At 41.2% G+C, this 21,809-nt stretch overlaps 1 protein-coding gene across 1 annotated transcript in view; it reads right to left on the minus strand.

Moving 5' to 3' along the window:
- Positions 1-3,104: 3,104 nt before the first annotated feature.
- Positions 3,105-21,809, minus strand: part of mybl1 (v-myb avian myeloblastosis viral oncogene homolog-like 1) — a gene marked incomplete at its 3' end in the record, with an annotated part of 42,566 nt that continues 23,861 nt past the window's right edge. The window contains exons 9-16 of the mRNA XM_084325533.1: positions 19,663-19,902; positions 15,943-16,335; positions 14,637-14,776; positions 10,944-11,058; positions 8,847-8,963; positions 7,156-7,260; positions 4,655-4,924; positions 3,105-3,233 (exon numbers count right to left, since the gene is read on the minus strand). Of these exons, the coding sequence (XP_084181659.1) occupies positions 3,105-3,233; positions 4,655-4,924; positions 7,156-7,260; positions 8,847-8,963; positions 10,944-11,058; positions 14,637-14,776; positions 15,943-16,335; positions 19,663-19,902 (1,509 nt within the window). The remainder of the gene's footprint in view (positions 3,234-4,654; positions 4,925-7,155; positions 7,261-8,846; positions 8,964-10,943; positions 11,059-14,636; positions 14,777-15,942; positions 16,336-19,662; positions 19,903-21,809) is intronic.

The following is a 21,809-nucleotide window of genomic DNA, read 5'->3' on the forward strand; positions in this document are numbered from 1 at the left end:
ATGAAAAGGGTTTTAGGCAAAACAGGGTTTTAGGCTGTCTTTTTAGCCATGGTCAACATCTCAACATAAACGTGTGGTGTCCGATTGACATTTATATTAATATCTAAGCTTTAGAACTGTCAGACAATAAATAGAATAAAATTAAATAAAAAAAAAAAGGTACCCTTCCATTTTGAGGTTCTTTCACAATTCCATGCTATGAAATACATTCAGTCTATGTCTCAGAAAACACTATGGCCTTGGAAAGGGAACTCTTGAAGTTGTTAGAAAAAAGATATCATGTCGCAAGTGCTCTCCAGTTTGTCCTTAAAAGACCAAGAACACCCAAGATAAGAATTCAAATATGTTATTTCCATGGTGCAAGAAAGTTCAATCGGCTTTGGGAGAGAGTAGCTAATGTTCACATATTATGTGAACCTTAGCTACTCTCTCCCAAAGCCAAACCAGTTGTGATGTCATCAGGTATAAGGTGTGGAGCTGCTCCATAGACAATTAACTGATATATATATATATACCCAAATAAGCATAATTCTATACATTAGTGTTCTCAGTTCTGAAACAGAAAATGCCATCTTTACCATCAGTCTCCCAATGCATTGTCTATAGCAGGGGTTCCCAAACTTTTCAGGCCGGGGCCCAGAAAATAAGGCGTCAGAGAGCCGCGGCCCAATGCACATCGTCTGTTTTTTTCAGGCGACCGATTTTTTAAGCCAAATATCACTTCAATCCTATTAAGTTAGTTCAAGTTAGTTATTCATTTATATGTGCTATTTATGAGAGGGCTAACTTGTTGCAAAATAATAATGATAATAATAATAGCCTCATTAAAATACTATTGTTGCTTTGGTTGTTTTCAGCGTTTTATGTGCATAATCTGTTATTTAGTTTGAAATGTTCGTTGAAATAAGTAGATTTTTCGTTTTTGTTTATTTATTAAGTTAATATAAAACCATATAGTCACATTTTAGAATACAATAGAATAGAATTTTAGAATACAACTAGAAACACTGTCCTGGCCTGCTTCTAAGTTCAGTGGCCTGACAAAAAAAATTTAAATAAAAAAATAATTTTTTTTTTTTAATCATCTCGCGGCCCATCCGTGGCTGCTCGCGGCCCACCTTTGGGTCGCGACCCCGACTTTGGGAACCACTGGTCTATAGAGCAGCTAGTTTATACCTGATGACGTCACAAGTTTGAGTTGTGCGTTTTCACTCATATCTATTATGGACTTGGTCTTAAGACGTGAATGAATTCTGAAATTGGGCATAGTTCCCCTTTAAACACGTTACTCTTTCCTCGGCAGCAAACACAACCTCAGCAGTGCAATACTGACGGCGTCCTGTTTCCGCCCTGCGAGACTTCATATCACCAGGGATGAGCATCAGAATAGACCACTGCACCTCCGCGTTACATGGAGCTCATGGAGGAGAGAGCGGGGGGAGAACATGTATGAATGTGGATGAGAACCTTGACATTAAGTGGTTGTAGCTACGGCTGTGGGGGTGCGGGAGACATGATCCAATAGACTTTTATACGCCTGAGTCTCCTGAACACTTTCTCGGCCGAGCTATAGTCAGTTTCTCCGCACCTACTACCGAACTCCGCATGTGCAGATTGATAAACCTGGCTAGATCGCTGGACAATCCAGAGAGACTCTGTGGGCAATCTGCGAATGCGGAGTTCGGGAGCAGGTGCGGAAAAGTGACTATAGCTCGTGGATGTGCCGATTAGGGCTGCACGATTTTGGGAAATAATCTAATTGCGATTTCTTTCTGACAGATATTGCGATTGCGATAAAATTTGCGATTATAATTTTATTTTAACAGCCCCACAGAGGTTTATTGTAAAATGCGGCTTGCATCTGGCCTACGCGGTGGGTCTTTTCAGGACACCGAGCCTGAAAATGTTTCTTTTTACCTGGGAATCGATACCGGTACCCAACGGTAGCTTTTTTTCTGTCCTTTACTCTCCCTCTCTGAAGTCTAAACTTCACAACAACACAATCTAAAACCCCTTACCTCCCTCTCCCAAACCGATCTTGTATCTCAATGGGACTTCCTGGTTAAATAAATAAAAAAAATTATAAATATTGCGATTTATTTTTTTGTTGCAATTTGACAATTGCATCATTCCAAATCGCGATTTCGATTTAAAATCGATTAATCGTGCAGCCCTAGTGCCGATCGACTTGGGATTGGTCTCTCCGTGTTCAGGAGACTCATGTGTATACAAGTCTATTGGATCACGTCTCCCCCACCCCCACAGCCGTAACTACAACCACTTAATGTCAAGGCTCGCATCCACATTCATTCATTTTCTCCCCCCGCTCTCTCTCCCATGACTTCAGAATACCGGCGGTGTCGCGGTGGTCTATAGGGTAGTTCTACACTAGGATTCTAAGAAGAGGACGTCAGGCACCGCGAGAGACAACACGGCTTTTTTTTTTACTACGCAAACCGTTTCTATGACGACACTGACCCCGCCCCTCTTCTCACAATCTTAGGTTCATACGAACAAGCCGGAAGACACAAACGATAAAGAGTAACGTTACAATATAAAAATGTCTTATTCTTTCCCCCTCCCCCCCCCCTTCTTCATTTAAAACAATATATTAACAATATAAAAGTCAGAAGCAGCCACTGCTGGTGATAAACAGTCTAAAAAATATCTAGAGCCTAGTTTATGTGCAGGTTGTTTCAACATTGACTAGTGCAGGGGGGGGGGGGGGGGGAAACTAAAAACTTTCCCTTAACCTGTACAAGTGTTACGTAGCCGGGACTAGAGAAACACGCGTTGTATAAAACAAGTAAGTAGTTTGGCGGCGACCCTGGAAGCATGAAGGAGACATAACAGCAGCCATGCCTCTGTGTCGTACGCGTCCTGTGTCGTCCGCCACGTCTCCGACAGCTCAGAAAGGAGAGCTTCCGTCGCCTGCGCTGGATTGTCCGCTAGAGAGAGAGAGGATACAGTGAAGGGTTTTTCTAGCCAAAGCCGCTCCTATGGCAACCGCTGTGTCTTGGACGGGTGTGTTGTGTGGCAGTGTCGCGTCGGAGCGCTTTCAGGGGGGGGGGGGGGGGGGGGGGGGGGGGGGGGGGGGGCGGGCTTCAGAGCACGAGGGCCCTCGAGGCACAGCCGGAGGACGGGTAGGTGTTCAGGTACTGACGGGCCTGTTCCGTCATGATCAGCTGGTCCTCTGTCTTGCCGTAAACCACCGCTTCCCACTCGTTCTTCACCTGCGGGGGGGGGGGGGGGGGGGAGACGGTCATGGTTAGCGGCTGTCGCGTCTGACGGATGTAACGACGGTAACGACTCGTTAGTATAGGGTTGGGCATCGTTTGGATTTGAACGATTCCGGTTCCGATTCCCGATTCTCCATTTCGATTCCTGTTCTAAACGATTCTCGGTTCCGCTTCTTTGAGGTGCAGGTCAAAACAGGTCACAGCTTATTTCGCAGGAGTTTTTTTTCTTTTCTTTTTTAAATCTTTAATTTTTTCACATTGTCAGTTGACTTGATACAGTTTAATTTGGTTGCTGTACTGTAACTAGGGTATTAATTAACAAAGTAAAATTATTATATATATATTTTTTTAAGAATCGAAATTAAGAATCGAAATGCAAATATGTTACGGTTATGTTCCAGAACCGGAAGTTAGGAACCGGTTCCTATTAGAACCGGTTCTCGGTGCCCAACCCTACTCGTTAGAGAGAACTTCACGTCTGACAGCTGCGCAGAGCGCGGCGGCGTGTTGTAACGACAGGAGCGACTCGTTGGGGAGAACCTCATGTTATTGCTTCCTGGTTTGCTTAACGTCTTGATAGAAAGACGCCACACTGCCACCAAAAACGTCAATTTGACATTAATCATTTAGAAATGTGACAAATACACATTTGCGTTCTATATCTTGTCATCGTGTCATTTAAAAAAGGTTGTCTCTAAACCACAACATAATCATCTAACATAATTAAATTGTATCAACAAAGTTATAGAATAACTTGTTTTGCCTCTGGCCTCTGTGCCCTATATAACTCTGGCCCTACTAACGTATAGATTAACACTTTGAATGCCAGCCACGCGTTTTGTCGTTAGTTCATGCCGACCGTTGAGTGCCGCCAGCGCTATATAGCGTTTGTATTCATATTTCATCAATCGAGTCTCAGGTTAGTGTTGCAGACTCTCTCTGAGCTCAATTGGGAAGATACCGCCCCTATCGCCTCTCCCTGCGTAACTGCACCCCATTACTTTAGACTGATGATGGCGTGCATAAGTACACATATACTATCGATAATCTAGCGTTTATTTGAAAACGATTCATAAATAGGCAGAAAAATGACAACGTTTTTGTGTATGCCCGAATATTCCAGTAAATGCCGTTTATCACGGAATCTTTATATTTTCCTTGAAAACGAGGGCTTTTCAAAATGCTATCAAACGGAAATGAAGCGATTAAAAAAACAATCCGTTTCGACAATGTTGACTGCAAACAAGTCATTGATAAGCGACGGGCAGATTAGACACATAGCCATAATTTAAGACAGAGATTATGCGTTCACAACGCTATCATTGAAGTGGGTGGTGGGCGGCATTTAACGGGGGGGGGTAAGGCACACCGCATGGCCGGTAATCAAAGTGTTAAGGACGTCTCTCTCTCTGTACCTGTGCTGGTGTGTCAGGCGGCGGGGTCTTGCGGGACGGGGGAGGCTTCTTCCCTCGGGGACTGGTGAGGCAGGACAGGGGGACCAGGCGGGGACTGGTGAGGCAGGACAGGGGGACCAGGCGGGGACTGGTGAGGCAGGACAGGGGGACCAGGCGGGGACTGGTGAGGCAGGACAGGGGGACCAGGCGGGGACCAGAGGACGGGGGACGCCTGCGCTCGGAGATGGGGGTCATCAGCAAAGAGCTGGTCAGGAGGCTCTCGTCTGGAAGCTGAACGTGTCAATGAAACAAGCAGTCGGGGGGTTAATCAGTATATTAACAACGTAATATTTTGTATTGATGAACATTTAACCCTTTAGATGAGGAACTTAAAGCTCCACAGCAGTTTTTTTTTAAAAGAAGAAAATAACCTTAAAATAACGACTTAAAAATGTTTAGAACCTTATCTCAACACAAATCCAACAAATGACCTCTAGAAACCACGTTGACCAACTGCTGCCAGACATCCAACTACAACCTAGCAGCTGACTCCCACCTAAAAGGACAATGCACTTACCTTATGCATACCGCACCTTATTTTAGCATCTAGCCTTTCTTAGATTATATATGAGATTAGAGTTAGACTATTGGATTACTAGATTATATATTGCATATAGGTAGCATTTAGCCTTTTAGATTATATATTAGATTAGATTTAGACTATTGGATTACTAGATTATATATATTGCATATATTAGCATTTAAGCATTTTGTTTCTTTAGAGTGACTAGTCCAGAAAAACGTCAAGGATGCTACACAAAAAAGTCAAGACTTATTTCCATTGTAGTCCTTGGTCTCAGACAGACAAGCAAATACAAAACATCACCATAAATAACAATTTGACAAACTACATAGACATGAACATTTTAAATGCAGTACAAACGTAGCCACAGACAACAATGTATCAGACAACATTTTCATTGCATTTTAAAATCTAGTTTTTGACATTGTCGAGGAGCCATAATTTGACTTTTTTTCTTAAAATTGTGTCGGCTACTGATGCATTTTAGCTGTGAAGGTAGCAAATTCCAATTTGTGGCTCCCCCAGAATTTAAAAGAACATGTGCCCATATTTGTTTTGAACCTTGGAATACGCAGGTCAGCAATGCTGGCTCTGGTGTTATGGGTATGGCGGTATGCATGTCCCTGTTCCACTGAAAATTTGTAAGATAAGAGGGGGCCCTATTATTATAACTATGTTGAGCTAAAGTTGAACAGACCTGGCTTCCAGAGGGAGCCAGCCCAGCAACTGGAAGTGTTGTTTGCCCACATGTGCTCTAGTCTAGAGGCTAGTCCTAGAGTTAATCGGATGAGTTTGTTGTAACCATATTTATTGTAGGGCAAAATAACTGAGAGGGCATACATACCCTCATCTCGCACCTTGTTGCGCATGTCCAGAGTTAACTATATTGTATATTGTTTACACTGCCTTTTATTCTATTTTTATTTGTACTTCTCCACTGTACTATAATTCTATGACCTGTATGTCTTCTACTACCTGTACCTCCCCCTCCCCCCCCTCCCCCCTGCTGCTATGATGCCTGCATTTCCCCAAGGGGATCAATAAAGGAATATCTTATCTTATTAACCTTAGAAGCTGTTTCCTTTTGTAAAAGTATGTATTGTAAATGTGGTGGGAGGGTAGGATCACCACAGCCAATCGGATCATTTCTGACTTCATACAGTGTTGCTATTGATATACTTTAATAATAAAGTTATAAAAATATATTACACCATTTTTTATCAAATGTATATCCCAGACTACAGAGTGCAGCTTTGAAACTGTCCATTTAAAATGTCATACAGGGAACTATTAGTTGGAGGGGTTTGTCCATTTGAAGTAAAAGATAGTAGAGTCTGGAAAGATTTACAGAGCACAAATACTGTTAACACCTTTTCAACTGCAGTGGCGCCACTGGAGAGAGTGGGGGTTAAGTGCCTTGCTCAATGGCACTTCAGCGGTAAGTCGTTGAGGCAGGGGAGAGCGTTACTCTTTTACTTCCCCCGAAGAGACTGAACGCCTATATTCATAGTATTGTCATGATGCGGTATGCCTACCAATATGGCGTAACCTTTCAGGAATGAAGAAAAACAACCAAATTTTCAGATCGACATCCATGGATTCACGAGGTTCTACATTGGGTTTTGGAATAGATTGTATTCCAATCTGACACATTTACATTGATGTGGAAACTGAAGATGTTGATTAATGTGCACTGTCCCTGGGTAAAAAATGTATAAATAAAAAATAAAAGTGTATACTTCTTCCTACTCCTTTTTGTACATTGAGTTGTGTTATTTTTTTCTTTTCTTTTTTCATTGCTAGAGATGAAAGATTTGTTTTTGTTTTATTTTGTTTTATTTACATCAAATCAAACACGTGAACATTTACAAAATTAGACACAACGTTTTCACCCGACAGAAACGACATGCCGTGAACACTGACTTCAGATCAGCTGTACCTGTGCGTTGTTGAGTGTCTCCTGGAAGAGCTGGACGTTGAGGCAGTCCTTGCCCCAGGGGTCGAGCACCAGAGACTTACGCACCTTCCTGGCCGGGCCGTCCATCTGAGAGGAGACACGTCATATTACAATACATACATTACCAATGATACTATTTAGCATTTTTAGATTATATATATTAGATTAGATATTAGTTATTAGATTATATATATATATAGTAACTATATTTATTGTAGGGAAAATATAACTGAGAGGGCATACATACCCTCATCTTGCACCTTGACCTTTTTACACTGCTTACTTGCCCATTATGCGCATGTCCAGAGTTAATTATATTGTTATATCGTTTACACTGCCTATTTTTATTCTATTTTTACTTCTCCACTGTACTATAATTCTGTGACCTGTATGTCTTCTACTACCTGTACCTCCCTCCCCCTGCTGCTATGATGCCTGAATTTCCCCAAGGGGATCAATAAAGAAATATCTTATCTTATCTTAATTGTAGTATTATAATATTGTGATACATCCTATATTGCTTATGCAGTCTACACGTGTATAATTTACAATGCACGTTTTCCTGTACAAAAAGTTATGTAAAATGTATCTTGTAGCAGTGGTCAGCCAAATATAATCAAATGCTGATAAATACAATTATGGTTTTGGGCGCCAGACAGGCTAAACCTGTCACCAAATTAAATAAGCGAAATGAAAGCTTACTGTTATATACCGGTTAGCTCAGCAGTAACCTCCACTGTAACCTTAAATGGCAATTAACTAATGAGAAAACCAAAAGTGAGTTCCAATGACAACTTGGTTAAGACTTAACTTAATAAGAGGAAGCAGGCAAACAGTAGTTTAGTTAAAATGATAGATATTGTATTGAACTCAGCCAAATAAATCACAGTTCAATAATGACTTCTAAATCAATCAATTAGACAGGGGATACATCAATGAAACAATGGCATTTTGGCAATTTATGCTTGTCTTAAAAGGGGCAGTACCACATTTCTGGTTAAAACATATTCTTAAAGGATAACTCCACTATTTTGGGAAATTAGCTTATTTAACATCTTCCCTGGAGTTAGACAAGAAGATGCATACCTTTTTTGTCTCTGTGCGTGCATTTTAGCTTTGGGAATAGATGCTCCGTTAGCATAGCTTAGCTTCATCACTGGAAGTGAGGCAGGACAGTAGCCTTACAGTGCCTTACAGTGTATTGCAAGGTCTGACATTGACCAAACTTGATATGCATGACCTTGGTGGGCTCTAGGTCAACTCCTGAAAAGGGGGTCAATGTCAGACCTTGCAATCAAAAGTTAGGGGGCTAATAACCCTTGCCATAATTTCAGTGCGCCCCCTAACTTTTGATTGCAAGGTCTGACATTGACCCCCTTTTCAGGAGTTGACCTAGAGCCCACCAAGGTCATGCATATCAAATTTGGTCAATGTCAGACCTTGCAATACACTGTAAGGCACTGTAAGGCTACTGTCCTGCCTCACTTCCAGTGATGAAGCTAAGCTATGCTAACGGAGCGTCTATTCCCAAAGCTAAAATGCACGCACAGAGACAAAAAAGGTATGTATCTTCTTGTCTAACTCCAGGGAAGATGTTAAATAAGCTAATTTCCCAAAATAGTGGAGTTCCCCTTTAAGAGGTTAAGACTTTAAGTTGTGTGTGTTACACGTACGTCATGTTTCCATGACCGGTAGTCAGGCTGGAGGTCTGCTCTGGTGAAGATGTCGGCTCCCGTCTCCTCCTTCAGAACCTCTCGGATGTCCTCCTCTAGGAACGCCAGTGGCTGGGGCTGTGACGGAGATAACACACATGTATTACCCTCTTTTACAGAGATAATACACATACATTACCCTCTTTTACAGAGATAATACACATACATTACCCTCTTTTACAGAGATAATACACATACATTACCCTCTTTCACAGAGATAATACACATACATTACCCTCTTTTACAGAGATAATACACATACATTACCCTCTTTTACAGAGATAATACACATACATTACCCTCTTTTACAGAGATAATACACATACATTACCCTCTTTTACAGAGATAATACACATACATTACCCTCTTTTACAGAGATAATACACATACATTACCCTCTTTCACAGAGATAATACACATACATTACCCTCTTTTACAGAGATAATACACATACATTACCCTCTTTTACAGAGATAATACACATACATTACCCTCTTTTACAGAGATAATACACATACATTACCCTCTTTCACAGAGATAATACACATACATTACCCTCTTTTACAGAGATAATACACATACATTACCCTCTTTTACAGAGATAATACACATACATTACCCTCTTTCACAGAGATAATACACATACATTACCCTCTTTTACAGAAATAATACACATACATTACCCTCTTTTACAGAGATAACACACATACATTACCCTCTTTCACAGAGATAATACACATACATTACCCTCTTTCACAGAGATAATACACATACATTACCCTCTTTTACAGAGATAATACACATACATTACCCTCTTTTACAGAGATAATACACATACATTACCCTCTTTTACAGAAATAATACACATACATTACCCTCTTTTACAGAGATAACACACATACATTACCCTCTTTCACAGAGATAATACACATACATTACCCTCTTTCACAGAGATAATACACATACATTACCCTCTTTTACAGAGATAATACACATACATTACCCACTTTTACAGAGATAACACACATACATTACCCTCTTTTACAGAGATAATACACATACATTACCCTCTTTTACAGAGATAACACACATACATTACCCTCTTTTACAGAGATAATACACATACATTACCCTCTTTTACAGAGATAATACACATACATTACCCTCTTTTACAGAGATAATACACATACATTACCCTCTTTCACAGAGATAATACACATACATTACCCTCTTTTACAGAGATAACACACATACATTACCCTCTTTTACAGAGATAATACACATACATTACCCTATTTTACAGAGATAATACACATACATTACCCTCTTTTACAGAGATAATACACATACATTACCATCTTTCACAGCTATAATAAACTACATGACCATCTGTCACAGATATAATCGCATAATACACATACCTAAATTAGTGTAGGTATCATATAAAAATGTGAGAAATCCGTAAATACCAAAAAATACAAACACACACACACTAAAACATACATGTGTACTAGGGCTGAGCCCAAACGTTCGAACCTTCGTTCGTTACGTTGGCATTCGAATTCTAAATCAACATTCGAATCTTTATTAAAAAAATAATATATATATATTTTTTAATATTTGTTTCTATTCATTCTGTTTAAACCAATGGGGGTTTTTCTTCACAGTTGCAGATAAAGATTAGGCTACACTAATATTATAGTATTAAAAGAAACTGATGAGTTATATTCATTAAAGAAAGTTGATTTAATTGATTTAGTTGGGCTGGGGCTTCTCCATGGGCTGGCTGGGTCTGGGGCTGGAAAGTTGATTTAATAAAATAAAAAAAGACTAATTTAATCAGATTAATCACTTTATTCAAATTGAGGATTTAGTTAGAGGATATAAAAAAAAATATATATATATATTTATTAAAAAAAAGTGAATTATTATTATAAAAAAAGAAAATTATTATAAAAAACTAAGGTTCGAACTTTCGTTCAAAAAACCCTGACGAAGTTCGAATCCCAAAAACAGGCTCCGGGGACAGCCTTAATGTGTACACACATGCGTACAGACCTCCATCTTCAGCGGTCCGTGCATCTTCTCCTGGGCAGCCAGGGCGTTCTTGAACGGCGTCGGGGTCCTCGGGGTCGGGATCATGACCGTCTTACGGAACTTAGGAGTCCTGAAGCTACGAGGAGGCAGAGAAACACCATATTAGAAAAGATAATATACATATAAGACACATACAAGTATTAAGAGTTCTGAAACTAGGAGGCAGAGAAACACCATATTAGAAAATATAATATGTACATATAATACACATATAAGTCTTAAGAGTTCTGAAACTATGAGGCAGAGAAACACCATATTAGAAAATATAATATGTACATATAATACACATATAAGTCTTAAGAGTTCTGAAACTATGAGGCAGAGAAACACCATATTAGAAAATATAATATGTACATATAAGACACATATAAGTCTTAAGAGTTCGGAAACTATGAGGCAGAGAAACACCATATTAGCAAACATAATATACATATAATACATACAAGTCTTAGGAGTTCTGAAACACATACTGTATGTATATGGTGCTATCGTTATTTATCTCATTCCATTCTCTCATTTCATATTTCATATCTCATATTTAATTTAGGGCTGGGACTTTATCGCGTTAATTTCAATTAATTAACTACAGAATTTTTTTTACGTAAAAAATGAAATTACGCATTTTATCACACGTCACGGCAGTTTGCTCTCGTCTGTTGGCTCCGGGCTGCGTTTTCACCGATCAACCAATACAAAGTTTGCCGCCTTTCAATCGTCACCCCACTCAACCTATTGCGGGTCTCGAGTTAAAAGACGAAACATCCGGCAAGCATCATTTGACAAGCCGTTCGGACAAGGAAGTCCTTTGTTTTGACTCAAGAGGCAAAATAAAGGCAGTGGACGGCCATTTTGGATAATCATGCTGAATTATTGCGGTACACACACACATTAACACTTTGGTCGCCAGGCTTATATTCTTAATAAACCATCCCACGCCAGCTCTATTTGTCTATGGAGAAGTTCCCCTTCTTTGCAGGGCTATAACTTTTTAAATTGTATTGCTAAATTGACATTACTATGGCCCATTCAACATCAAGTATCTATTGTTCAGGGTGTAGCAACGTTATACTTTTTCATTCACATATTCATACTAAAATACGGTCTAAAGTATAAGTATGTTTTTATCATTTTCTGCAGCTTTCTCCAGAACGTGATTTATAGCCCTAAATGCATTATATTGATGATTGTATACAGTTTGATAGCAATCGGCGCGAGAAAAAAAAATTCAAATGGACGTGCTTCTAGAAGTTACTACTTATCATCTGATGTTGACCGGATGGGGGGAGGGTCGTTTATAATTCCGTGGCCAACGTTAGATGATTCATCTAGTGTGGGTGATATGATCATTAGAGCAGTTTGTATCGAACACATTAAAAAATAACGCTGAAACTAACCGTAGCTTCCTCGGGCCGTTGGGCGATGAGCATGGAGCAGAAATATTCCTATTATGGGATGTAGAAATATGCGATCCATCTCCAGGTTGTATAATAGTATATACGTCCAAATCATGTTGTTTATCGAGTTATTGGTAACGGATTGCTATCCATTGTGTCTAGCTCGAGTCCTGGGACTATTAGCGAGTGATCGGACCGAATTGGAATGAGCACCAGCTTCCATTTCCTGTTTCCGGTTTGAGCGATCCGCCGATCGGCCACCAGATGGCGCTCTTGAACCGGTGGAGAGTTGAGAGGGGATCAACAGTAGATCTCAAGTCTCCGGGGGAGAAATATGATTGCAATCACAGATTTTTGAAATATTGATATCAAAGACGTGGTACGGCGTCTTTGGCAGAATGAGCATGGGGGGGAATGACGTGGTAAGGCGTTTTTGGCGACCATAGTGTTAACACAAATTTTCCGTGGGATTTTTATAAACCTTGGACCTGTATGACTATAAGACTTCAGGCTATGAAACTTATGTTTTCCTGTTATGTTTTTTTAACTACTACAAGGTAAGAAAACTGTATTTTCCCAGTCTCCAAAATCACAGCCGACTCGACACATGACAAATTCCTCCACACCTGAAAGCCGTAAATCAACTTGCAGGCTCTTTCCACAGCAAAACGGTAGGCAAGGCACCCGGGTCTAGAAATACAGGCTTCAATCTATGTTGTTCAGTCTATCTGTTCAGTACTGCTCAGCACTGTTTCAAGATGCACAATGAGCTCTTCTTCTTCTTTTGAATTTCCGGCAGTGTAGACGCATCGTGGCGTATTACTGCCCTCCGCAGTTCTTTTGATGAGCTCTTCTTCTTCTTCTTCTTCTTCTTCTTCTTTTTCGTCTTTTGAATTTCCCGCAGTCTACTGGAATCCGTCATCCCCTACATTGTCCAATGGAGTGCAGCTAATGCTGCTACTTCCTGACTGAGCCCCCCTCTGCGAGACACTCCTTGCCCCCTGTGATCTTATTCTTGTTGAATATATATAGATACACAAATGTTCTAGAATGTTTGATTATGACATCATACTGTGACATCACAAATGTTCTAGAATGTTTGATTATGACATCATGTGACATCACAAATGTTCTAGAATGTTCTATTATGACAAATAAGACGGTTCAATGACTTTATCTAAATCCAATCAATATTCCTAATGCTGTTTCAATGTAAGGTTATAAAAATAAACATTCATATGTTTACTTCTGAGCTGACCCGTTTCTCTCGTCAAATTGGTTTCATTGTACCGTCGACCCTGCGCTGACCTGCATAAGACCAATAAAACAAACTGAACTCAAACACCATGGACTTTGGCAAGATAATCTCTCTGTAACTGTCTGGAAACCGTCTTGGCAACCGCTGCTACGTCAAAGCTGTTATTGGTTCTCTGAAGTTAACTGACAATGAGAATAAACACTCATCAGAACCAAATATTCTACCCGGCCAAGGTGTAAATAAGAGATAGTATGTGAAAGGAGAAGTTGCATGTGCTAAACCACATCACAACTGAATGTAGGCCTGCCTGGTGTTCGCAGAGTAGCCTTGAATCAGAGACACTTCAGAGATGTTTTGGACTGAAGCTCGGAAGTCTCAACCGGGTTAAAAGATAGTATGTATTGCTGATTCATAACATTTTTAAATGGACTTTTTGCTTGATCAAGTCACCATCCCCAAAGCCTGCCTGGTTTCTGGCCGCAACGCCTTCCGATTTGCTGCTGCATCTGAGTGGAACACCTTACAAAACAAAACACCCTTAAACTCACTGCCCTCACATCGCTCACTGCTTTTAAACTAAATCTGCAACAGATCATAACCGACTGTTGCACCGGCTGACTGCCTCCCGATCGCACGTATAGCCCCCAGACTCTTCTCTCCTCCCCCTAAACCCCCTCACCTACCTCCCTTCCCTTTCTTCTCTCTCTCTCTCCCTCTGGTTCTCACTCTCCCTTTCTCTTTTTCCCTCTCTCTCTTTCCTTCTCTCTCCCTTATTTATTGTAACTTTCCTTGTATACTATTGCTACTGTAATTCTTTATTTGATTTACTTGTATGCATGCACATAAACTTGTTTTTGTTGCAGCCTCCCCCCCCCCACCCCTCCCTCAAAAGGCCTTTGCTTTTTGGTCAGGCTGCTTTTGTATATAATCATTTGTTCTTACTTGCTTGCCTGCATGGGTAAATAAAAGTTTAAAAAATAAATAAAATAAAATAAGTCTTACCCAGCGTTCTCTTTCTGGTGCTTGGGCGTGGTCTCTTTGTACAGTGGAGTGTTGAGAAAACACTTCTGGCCGCACACCGGGGTCGAGGTCAAGGCAGGGTTGTCCAGGCTCAGATTCTCTGCCCCCGATATGTTACAGAACTAAGGGAGAGAACGGACACAGAGTTATAGTTAAATAACTATATATGTAGAGTCATTCAGCAGGTAGACGCCCAGTGTTGTCAGCCCTTAACCCTTTCACTACCACACTACAGAAGGTTAACCCTTTCACTACCACACTACAGAAGGTTAACCTTTCACTACCACACTACAGAAGGTTAACCCTTTCACTACCACACTACAGAAGGTTAACCCTTTCACTACCACACTACAGAAGGTTAACCCTTTCACTACCACACTACAGAAGGTTAACCTTTCACTACCACACTACAGAAGGTTAACCTTTCACTACCACACTACAGCAGGTTAACCTTTCACCACCACACTACAGAAGGTTAACCCTTTCACTACCACACTACAGAATGTTAACCTTTCACTACCACACTACAGAAGGTTAACTCTTTCACTACCACACTACAGAAGGTTAACCTTTCACTACCACACTACAGAAGGTTAACCTTTCACTACAGAAGGTTAACCTTTCACTAAGGTTTTGGGATTAGAAATTTAATAAAAATATACCCTTTTGAATGAAAAGATTAAGGTATATCGTCATGAATCATTGCAACGGTATATATATACTGTATATTTTTAAGTATATACATACTGTATATGGTTAAGCTCATCACAAATGTTCTTTAACAGTAGTAGCAATATTAAAAATGAATTAAATACCACCATGGCAATTGTACTACAAGATATTGACGTAAAATATACGAGTACCGATTCATGCTAGATCAATCGGTACCAAATTGCCTTTACATGTTTAGTATAAGAGTGTGTACTCTTACTAGACACAAATATATATATATATATATATTACTGTCCCATCTCTTGGCTCTTTGGAAAGACCAGACGGGGTCAGAGGAGGTTGATAATATTGACTGAGGATTGGCCAGATAATGTTTATTTTTAAACATTTTAAAAACATAATATATGATCATGCAATTTTTACAACAATAAATAACAAAATGTTCTAAAAAAAATAACAATGCTGAAATTGTGAACTTTGGACTTTTTTTGTTTTGTTATTACGACAGAAAAATGGTACCGTTGCGTACCGATACCGAATTCCAGGAACTGGTACCGGTACCGGTATCGGTTCAAATGTCAACGGTACCCCAACCCTACCGTGAAGTTTAGTTTACCTGAGACGGGGAGAAAGGCAGTGACTTTGTGGGTGTTTTCTTGGGCGAGTTTGTGCTGTTTTCCAAGAAGGCGGGGCAGGTCCTGTCGCACACCGGAGACTGCTCCACCCTCTCCCTCCTCCTCCTCCTCCCCCCGTGAGACATCAGAGTCGGCCTGGACGTGTTGACGGGAGTGAGGGCCTTGCCCTGGCCGAACGGAGCGCAGTGTTTGTCGTTGCGGGCCGAGATGGGAGACGGCGGGCTGGCGGCGTAGCCCGTGTCCTCGGCCTCGGTCTTCTCCCGCGAGAGGACGCTGTAGCCGCCCTGGGTCTCCCTGGGAGGCGTCCCCACCTCGGACATGTGGAGGCTGGCCGCCTCGCTCCACGCCACGGGGTCCTGCAAGGCCAGACACATCTACACTGGATGTTCAATATATCCACGTTCCACGTCTGCTAGTAGTTTACTGTACATGTTCCACCTCTGCTAGTAGTTTATTGTACATGTTCCACGTCTGCTAGTCGTTTATTGTACATGTTCCACGTCTGCTAGTCGTTTACTGTACATGTTCCACCTCTGCTAGTAGTTTATTGTACATGTTCCACCTCTGCTAGTAGTTTATTGTACATGTTCCACGTCTGCTAGTAGTTTATTGTACATGTTCCACCTCTGCTAGTAGTTTATTGTACATGTTCCACGTCTGCTAGTAGTTTATTGTACATGTTCCACGTCTGCTAGTAGTTTATTGTACATGTTCCACGTCTGCTAGTAGTTTACTGTACATGTTCCACGTTTGCTAGTAGTTTACTGTACATGTTCCACGTCTGCTAGTAGTTTACTGTACATGTTCCACGTCTGCTAGTAGTTTACTGTACATGTTCCACGTCTGCTAGTAGTTTACTGTACATGTTCCACGTCTGCTAGTAGTTTACTGTACATGTTCCACGTCTGCTAGTAGTTTACTGTACATGTTCCACGTCTGCTAGTAGTTTACTGTACATGTTCCACGTCTGCTAGTAGTTTACTGTACATGTTCCACGTCTGCTAGTAGTTTACTGTACATGTTCCACGTCTGCTAGTAGTTTACTGTACATGTTCCACCTCTGCTAGTAGTTTACTGTACATGTTCCATGTCTGCTAGTAGTTTACTGTACATGTTCCACGTCTGCTAGTAGTTTACTGTACATGTTCCACGTCTGCTAGTAGTTTATTGTACATGTTCCACGTCTGCTAGTAGTTTATTGTACATGTTCCACCTCTGCTAGTAGTTTACTGTACATGTTCCACGTCTGCTAGTAGTTTATTGTACATGTTCCACGTCTGCTAGTAGTTTATTGTACATGTTCCACGTCTGCTAGTAGTTTATTGTACATGTTCCACGTCTGCTAGTAGTTTACTGTACATGTTCCACCGCTGCTAGTAGTTTATTGTACATGTTCCACGTCTGCTAGTAGTTTATTGTACATGTTCCACGTCTGCTAGTAGTTTATTGTACATGTTCCACGTCTGCTAGTAGTTTATTGTACATGTTCCACGTCTGCTAGTAGTTTATTGTACATGTTCCACGTCTGCTAGTAGTTTATTGTACATGTTCCACCTCTGCTAGTAGTTTATTGTACATGTTCCACGTCTGCTAGTAGTTTACTGTACATGTTCCACCTCTGCTAGTAGTTTACTGTACATGTTCCACCTCTGCTAGTAGTTTATTGTACATGTTCCACGTCTGCTAGTAGTTTACTGTACATGTTCCACCTCTGCTAGTAGTTTACTGTACATGTTCCACCTCTGCTAGTAGTTTACTGTACATGTTCCACCTCTGCTAGTAGTTTACTGTACATGTTCCACCTCTGCTAGTAGTTTACTGTACATGTTCCACATCTGCTAGTAGTTTACTGTACATGTTCCACGTCTGCTAGTAGTTTACTGTACATGTTCCACGTCTGCTAGTAGTTTATTGTACATGTTCCACGTCTGCTAGTAGTTTACTGTACATGTACATTGTACATTACTTCTATCCCCAGGCCATCAGGTTGCTCAACGAACAATAAACACTATGCAACAACCATCAAATGCACTCACAACACACACACGCACACACTCACTTTAAACAAACAACACACTGCAGCACCCACTCTCCACACTTTAGAACACCTAGACACACTTTATATTTATTGGTAAAGGATTTGCACTACAACCCATACCTCAGTACACCTTACTGTAAATTGTACCTAAATTGTACCTCATCCCATTTCTGCTTTGCACTATATAGTATATTGTATATTAGTATATTGCATAGTATATTGTATATTGTATGGTAACTCAGTTACTTCTATTCTGCATTGAACATTGTACATATGTCTATACTGAACACTGTGTCTACGTACGTGACTTCTATTTTTTACTTCTATTTTTACATGCTATACTATTTTATTTCATACTTATCTTTTGTCTAGCACAGTCTCTGGAGCGTAACAGAAAGAAGCATTTTGTATAAAAGTATTCTGTACTTCTTCTGTATGACAACTATTAAAGAAACTTGAAACTTGAAACAATATGTCTCTCTCTACTACTATGCACTCAACACTGCAGCAGTTGTACAGTAAATGACCAAGTAAGGCTTTGTCAATATTCCAATGTACAGTGTAAAATGTGTGTGTGTCCCCTTCCCAACCCCCCCCCCCCCCCCCCCCCACCTCCAATGTACAGCCCTCACCCAACCCACCCAACCCCACCCCACCCAACCAACCTCCTCCAATGTACAGTTTCTATGCCAAATGTATATACACTCCTTTTCTGGACACTTTTGTATCACAAACAGTACTGTATTTGCAAATCTGATATGTCATAAATGTATAGATGTAGCAGTACTGTCTATCTGTATGTCATGTATGTCATATATGTTATGATGAATTGAAAATGGGGGACCCTGATGTAAACAAGACGAAAGTCTTTCTCTGGTCTGCATCCCCTTAACAATTGTATGTATTGAGATGTACTGTACTGTACCCATTCTGCAATCTGTTAATAAACTTTTCAATCAATCAATCAATCAGCACCCAAGTTTCAACACTGTTTGGTGAACATTGTTACTCAGCTGATAGAGTTGTACCCTTCCTGCTGACTTGTCGTACAGAACTTGTAACTCGCTTTGGATAAAAGCGCTCAGCTAAATGACTAAATGTAAATGTACATGGCTCAGTGGCCGATGCGGGCCGTGCCTGTCATTTTCTAACCAACCGTAGGGGGATATATTATGTATCTTTTCAAAAATGTTACGAGACACTCTTGAATCTGTGGAACATGTTTGTTTTTTGTCTGAATCTAATTTTAACGATTTATTTTCCAACTCCTCTTTCTTCCCTTGAATACACCGTTTTTGGTGGATGTATCACACACTGAACTATGCTGAGACACACAGTTCAAGTTCAAGTTCTTTAATAGTTGTCATACAGAAGTACAGAATACTTTCATACAAAATGCTTCTTACTGTTACGCTCCAGAGACTGTGCTAGACAAGATAGTATCAAATAACATAATAACATAATATAGCATGAATTTAGAAGAAGAAAATGAGGTCACAGTGTTCGGTATAGACATATGTACAATGTTCTGAGTTACCATATAATATACAATACACAATACTATGCAGTGTACTAATGTACAGTACTATCTAGTGCAAAGCAGAAATGGGATGAGACGCACACACACACACACACACATGCACACACGCACACACACACTCACCGAGTCAATGAGTTCCATGGTCTCTGCGAACTCCGGTATGGTCTGCAGGGTCGAGAGCACGCTGCTGGCCTCCACGGCCAGGAACTTGCTGGGGGAGACGTGTCCCGAGTGCCCCTGGTGGCCGGCCCCCTCCGGGCCCCTCCAGCCCCGACCCTTCACCTGCTCCTCCAGGCTGCTGGTGCTGGAGGTCAGGGTGTCATCTGAGACACTGTGGGCCCAGGCAGAATAACGCTCCGTACTCTGGGACTGGGGGGGGTGGTGGTGGTGGTGGTGGTGGGGAGGGCCAGAATACAGGGTTTAGAGATCTGCACTGTTAAAAACCACAACCTTTATCTTGACAAGTGATTTAATCTTGTATCGAGTCTTAAGATCTAAGAATTGCAGATTGGGTACAATACAGTACGGCTCAATACACACAATTGTTAATAAGGGGATGCAGACCTGAGAAAGACGTTTGTCTTGTTTACATCAGGGTCCCCCATTTTCAATTCATAGTGAATTGTGGCCGGTTTCTTCCCTTGTTGTGATTCAAATCTTTAAAGACTCAATGCAACATTAGTTACCCCGTTAAGATGGTGGTGTTTTACACGGGGGTCCCAGCGGCACATCAAACTAAAGGTTGTGCCAATGAAGTTTATTTCAGTCTCGAGTCTTGAATGACTATTTTAGCAGCCAAATAGCTTAGAAGAACGCACTTCCCAATGATGGAGATCTAAAATCAGTATGTTTGATTAATTAGTGGTTTATTAGGACTTTTACTCTTCAGTTTTTTGGAGTAAAACTTCATTAGAACACACACCCAGGTGATGATACGATATGAAGATGGTCAAAACCAACATACGGTATATCAGCCACATCCACCTTCTGCACGTTGATCTTTACAGCCAAGATGGATTAGATTGATTAAGGGGGAAAAGAGAGGAAATGAATAGAATGAGAGACAGAAAGGCGAGTGCCTGGCTCCAAACCACTGGCTGAGTTAATGTAGCTTGGGGGGGGGGGGGTTGAAGGGATGGTGGTTAGGGCTGCCCCCACTTTTAAGTCCATCGGCCTTATTCACACAGCAGTCATTTTGCTCCTACGGTCCTGCTCAGCTTGGGATCTCTTCCCACCCTGCTCCCACCTTGGACGGACGGAGAGGGATCCCAACCCGAGCGTGACAAGGGAGCAAAATGGCCGCCGTTTGAACATGGTTGAATAATTGTCAGAGTTTTGGTCTCAGTCAACCAAGACTTATAGTTAGTTGATCAGTAAATTGTTTATGTTTTGTTCCCCATACTGAACGAGTTATTTTCTAAAAGATTATAAGCCCCTCTCTGGTAAGCAGCACTAGATTTTTTATTAACTAAATCAAGCGTGCGACTATTATTCCCATTATATTGGTAAAAAAAAAAAAAGACGCTCAAAGGTATCACAGGCCTTCCAAAAACCCTGCCCCTTCCCCTAAGGTTGAAATGATGGGAGTGAAGGGGGTGGGGGTGGAGGGGTGGGGGGTTTGGCCTATCAAGCACAGCTACAGGTCAGTTTGAATGAGTGGCGGGAAGGGAAGCTACAAGCTAGTTACTACAGCATTACTACTACAGCACGCCAGGCTACAGGCACACATGTGTGCTTCACTCACGTGCACACACGCATGTGAGCTAGAAACACACGCATGTGCGCTAGAAACACGCGCATGTGAGCTAGAAACACGCGCATGTGAGCTAGAAACACACGCATGTGAGCTAGAAACACGCGCATGTGAGCTAGAAACACACGCATGTGAGCTAGAAACACGCGCATGTGAGCTAGAAACACGCGCATGTGAGCTAGAAACACGCGCATGTGAGCTAGAAACACACGCATGTGAGCTAGAAACACGTGCATGTGAGCTAGAAACACACGTGCATGTGAGCTAGAAACACGCGCATGTGAGCTAGAAACACGCGCATGTGAGCTAGAAACACGCGCATGTGAGCTAGAAACATGTGCATGTGAGCTACTGCTAAAAACACATGCATGTGAGCTAGAAACACGCGCATGTGAGCTAGAAACATGTGCATGTGAGCTACTGCTAAAAACACATGCATGTGAGCTAGCTAGAAACACGCGGGTGTGAGCTATCTAGAAACACGTGCATGTGAGCTAGAAACACGTGCATTTGTGAG

Source organism: Notolepis coatsorum (genome assembly GCF_963971535.1).
Source record: "Notolepis coatsorum genome assembly, chromosome: 12".
Lineage (NCBI taxonomy): Eukaryota > Metazoa > Chordata > Actinopteri > Aulopiformes > Paralepididae > Notolepis > Notolepis coatsorum.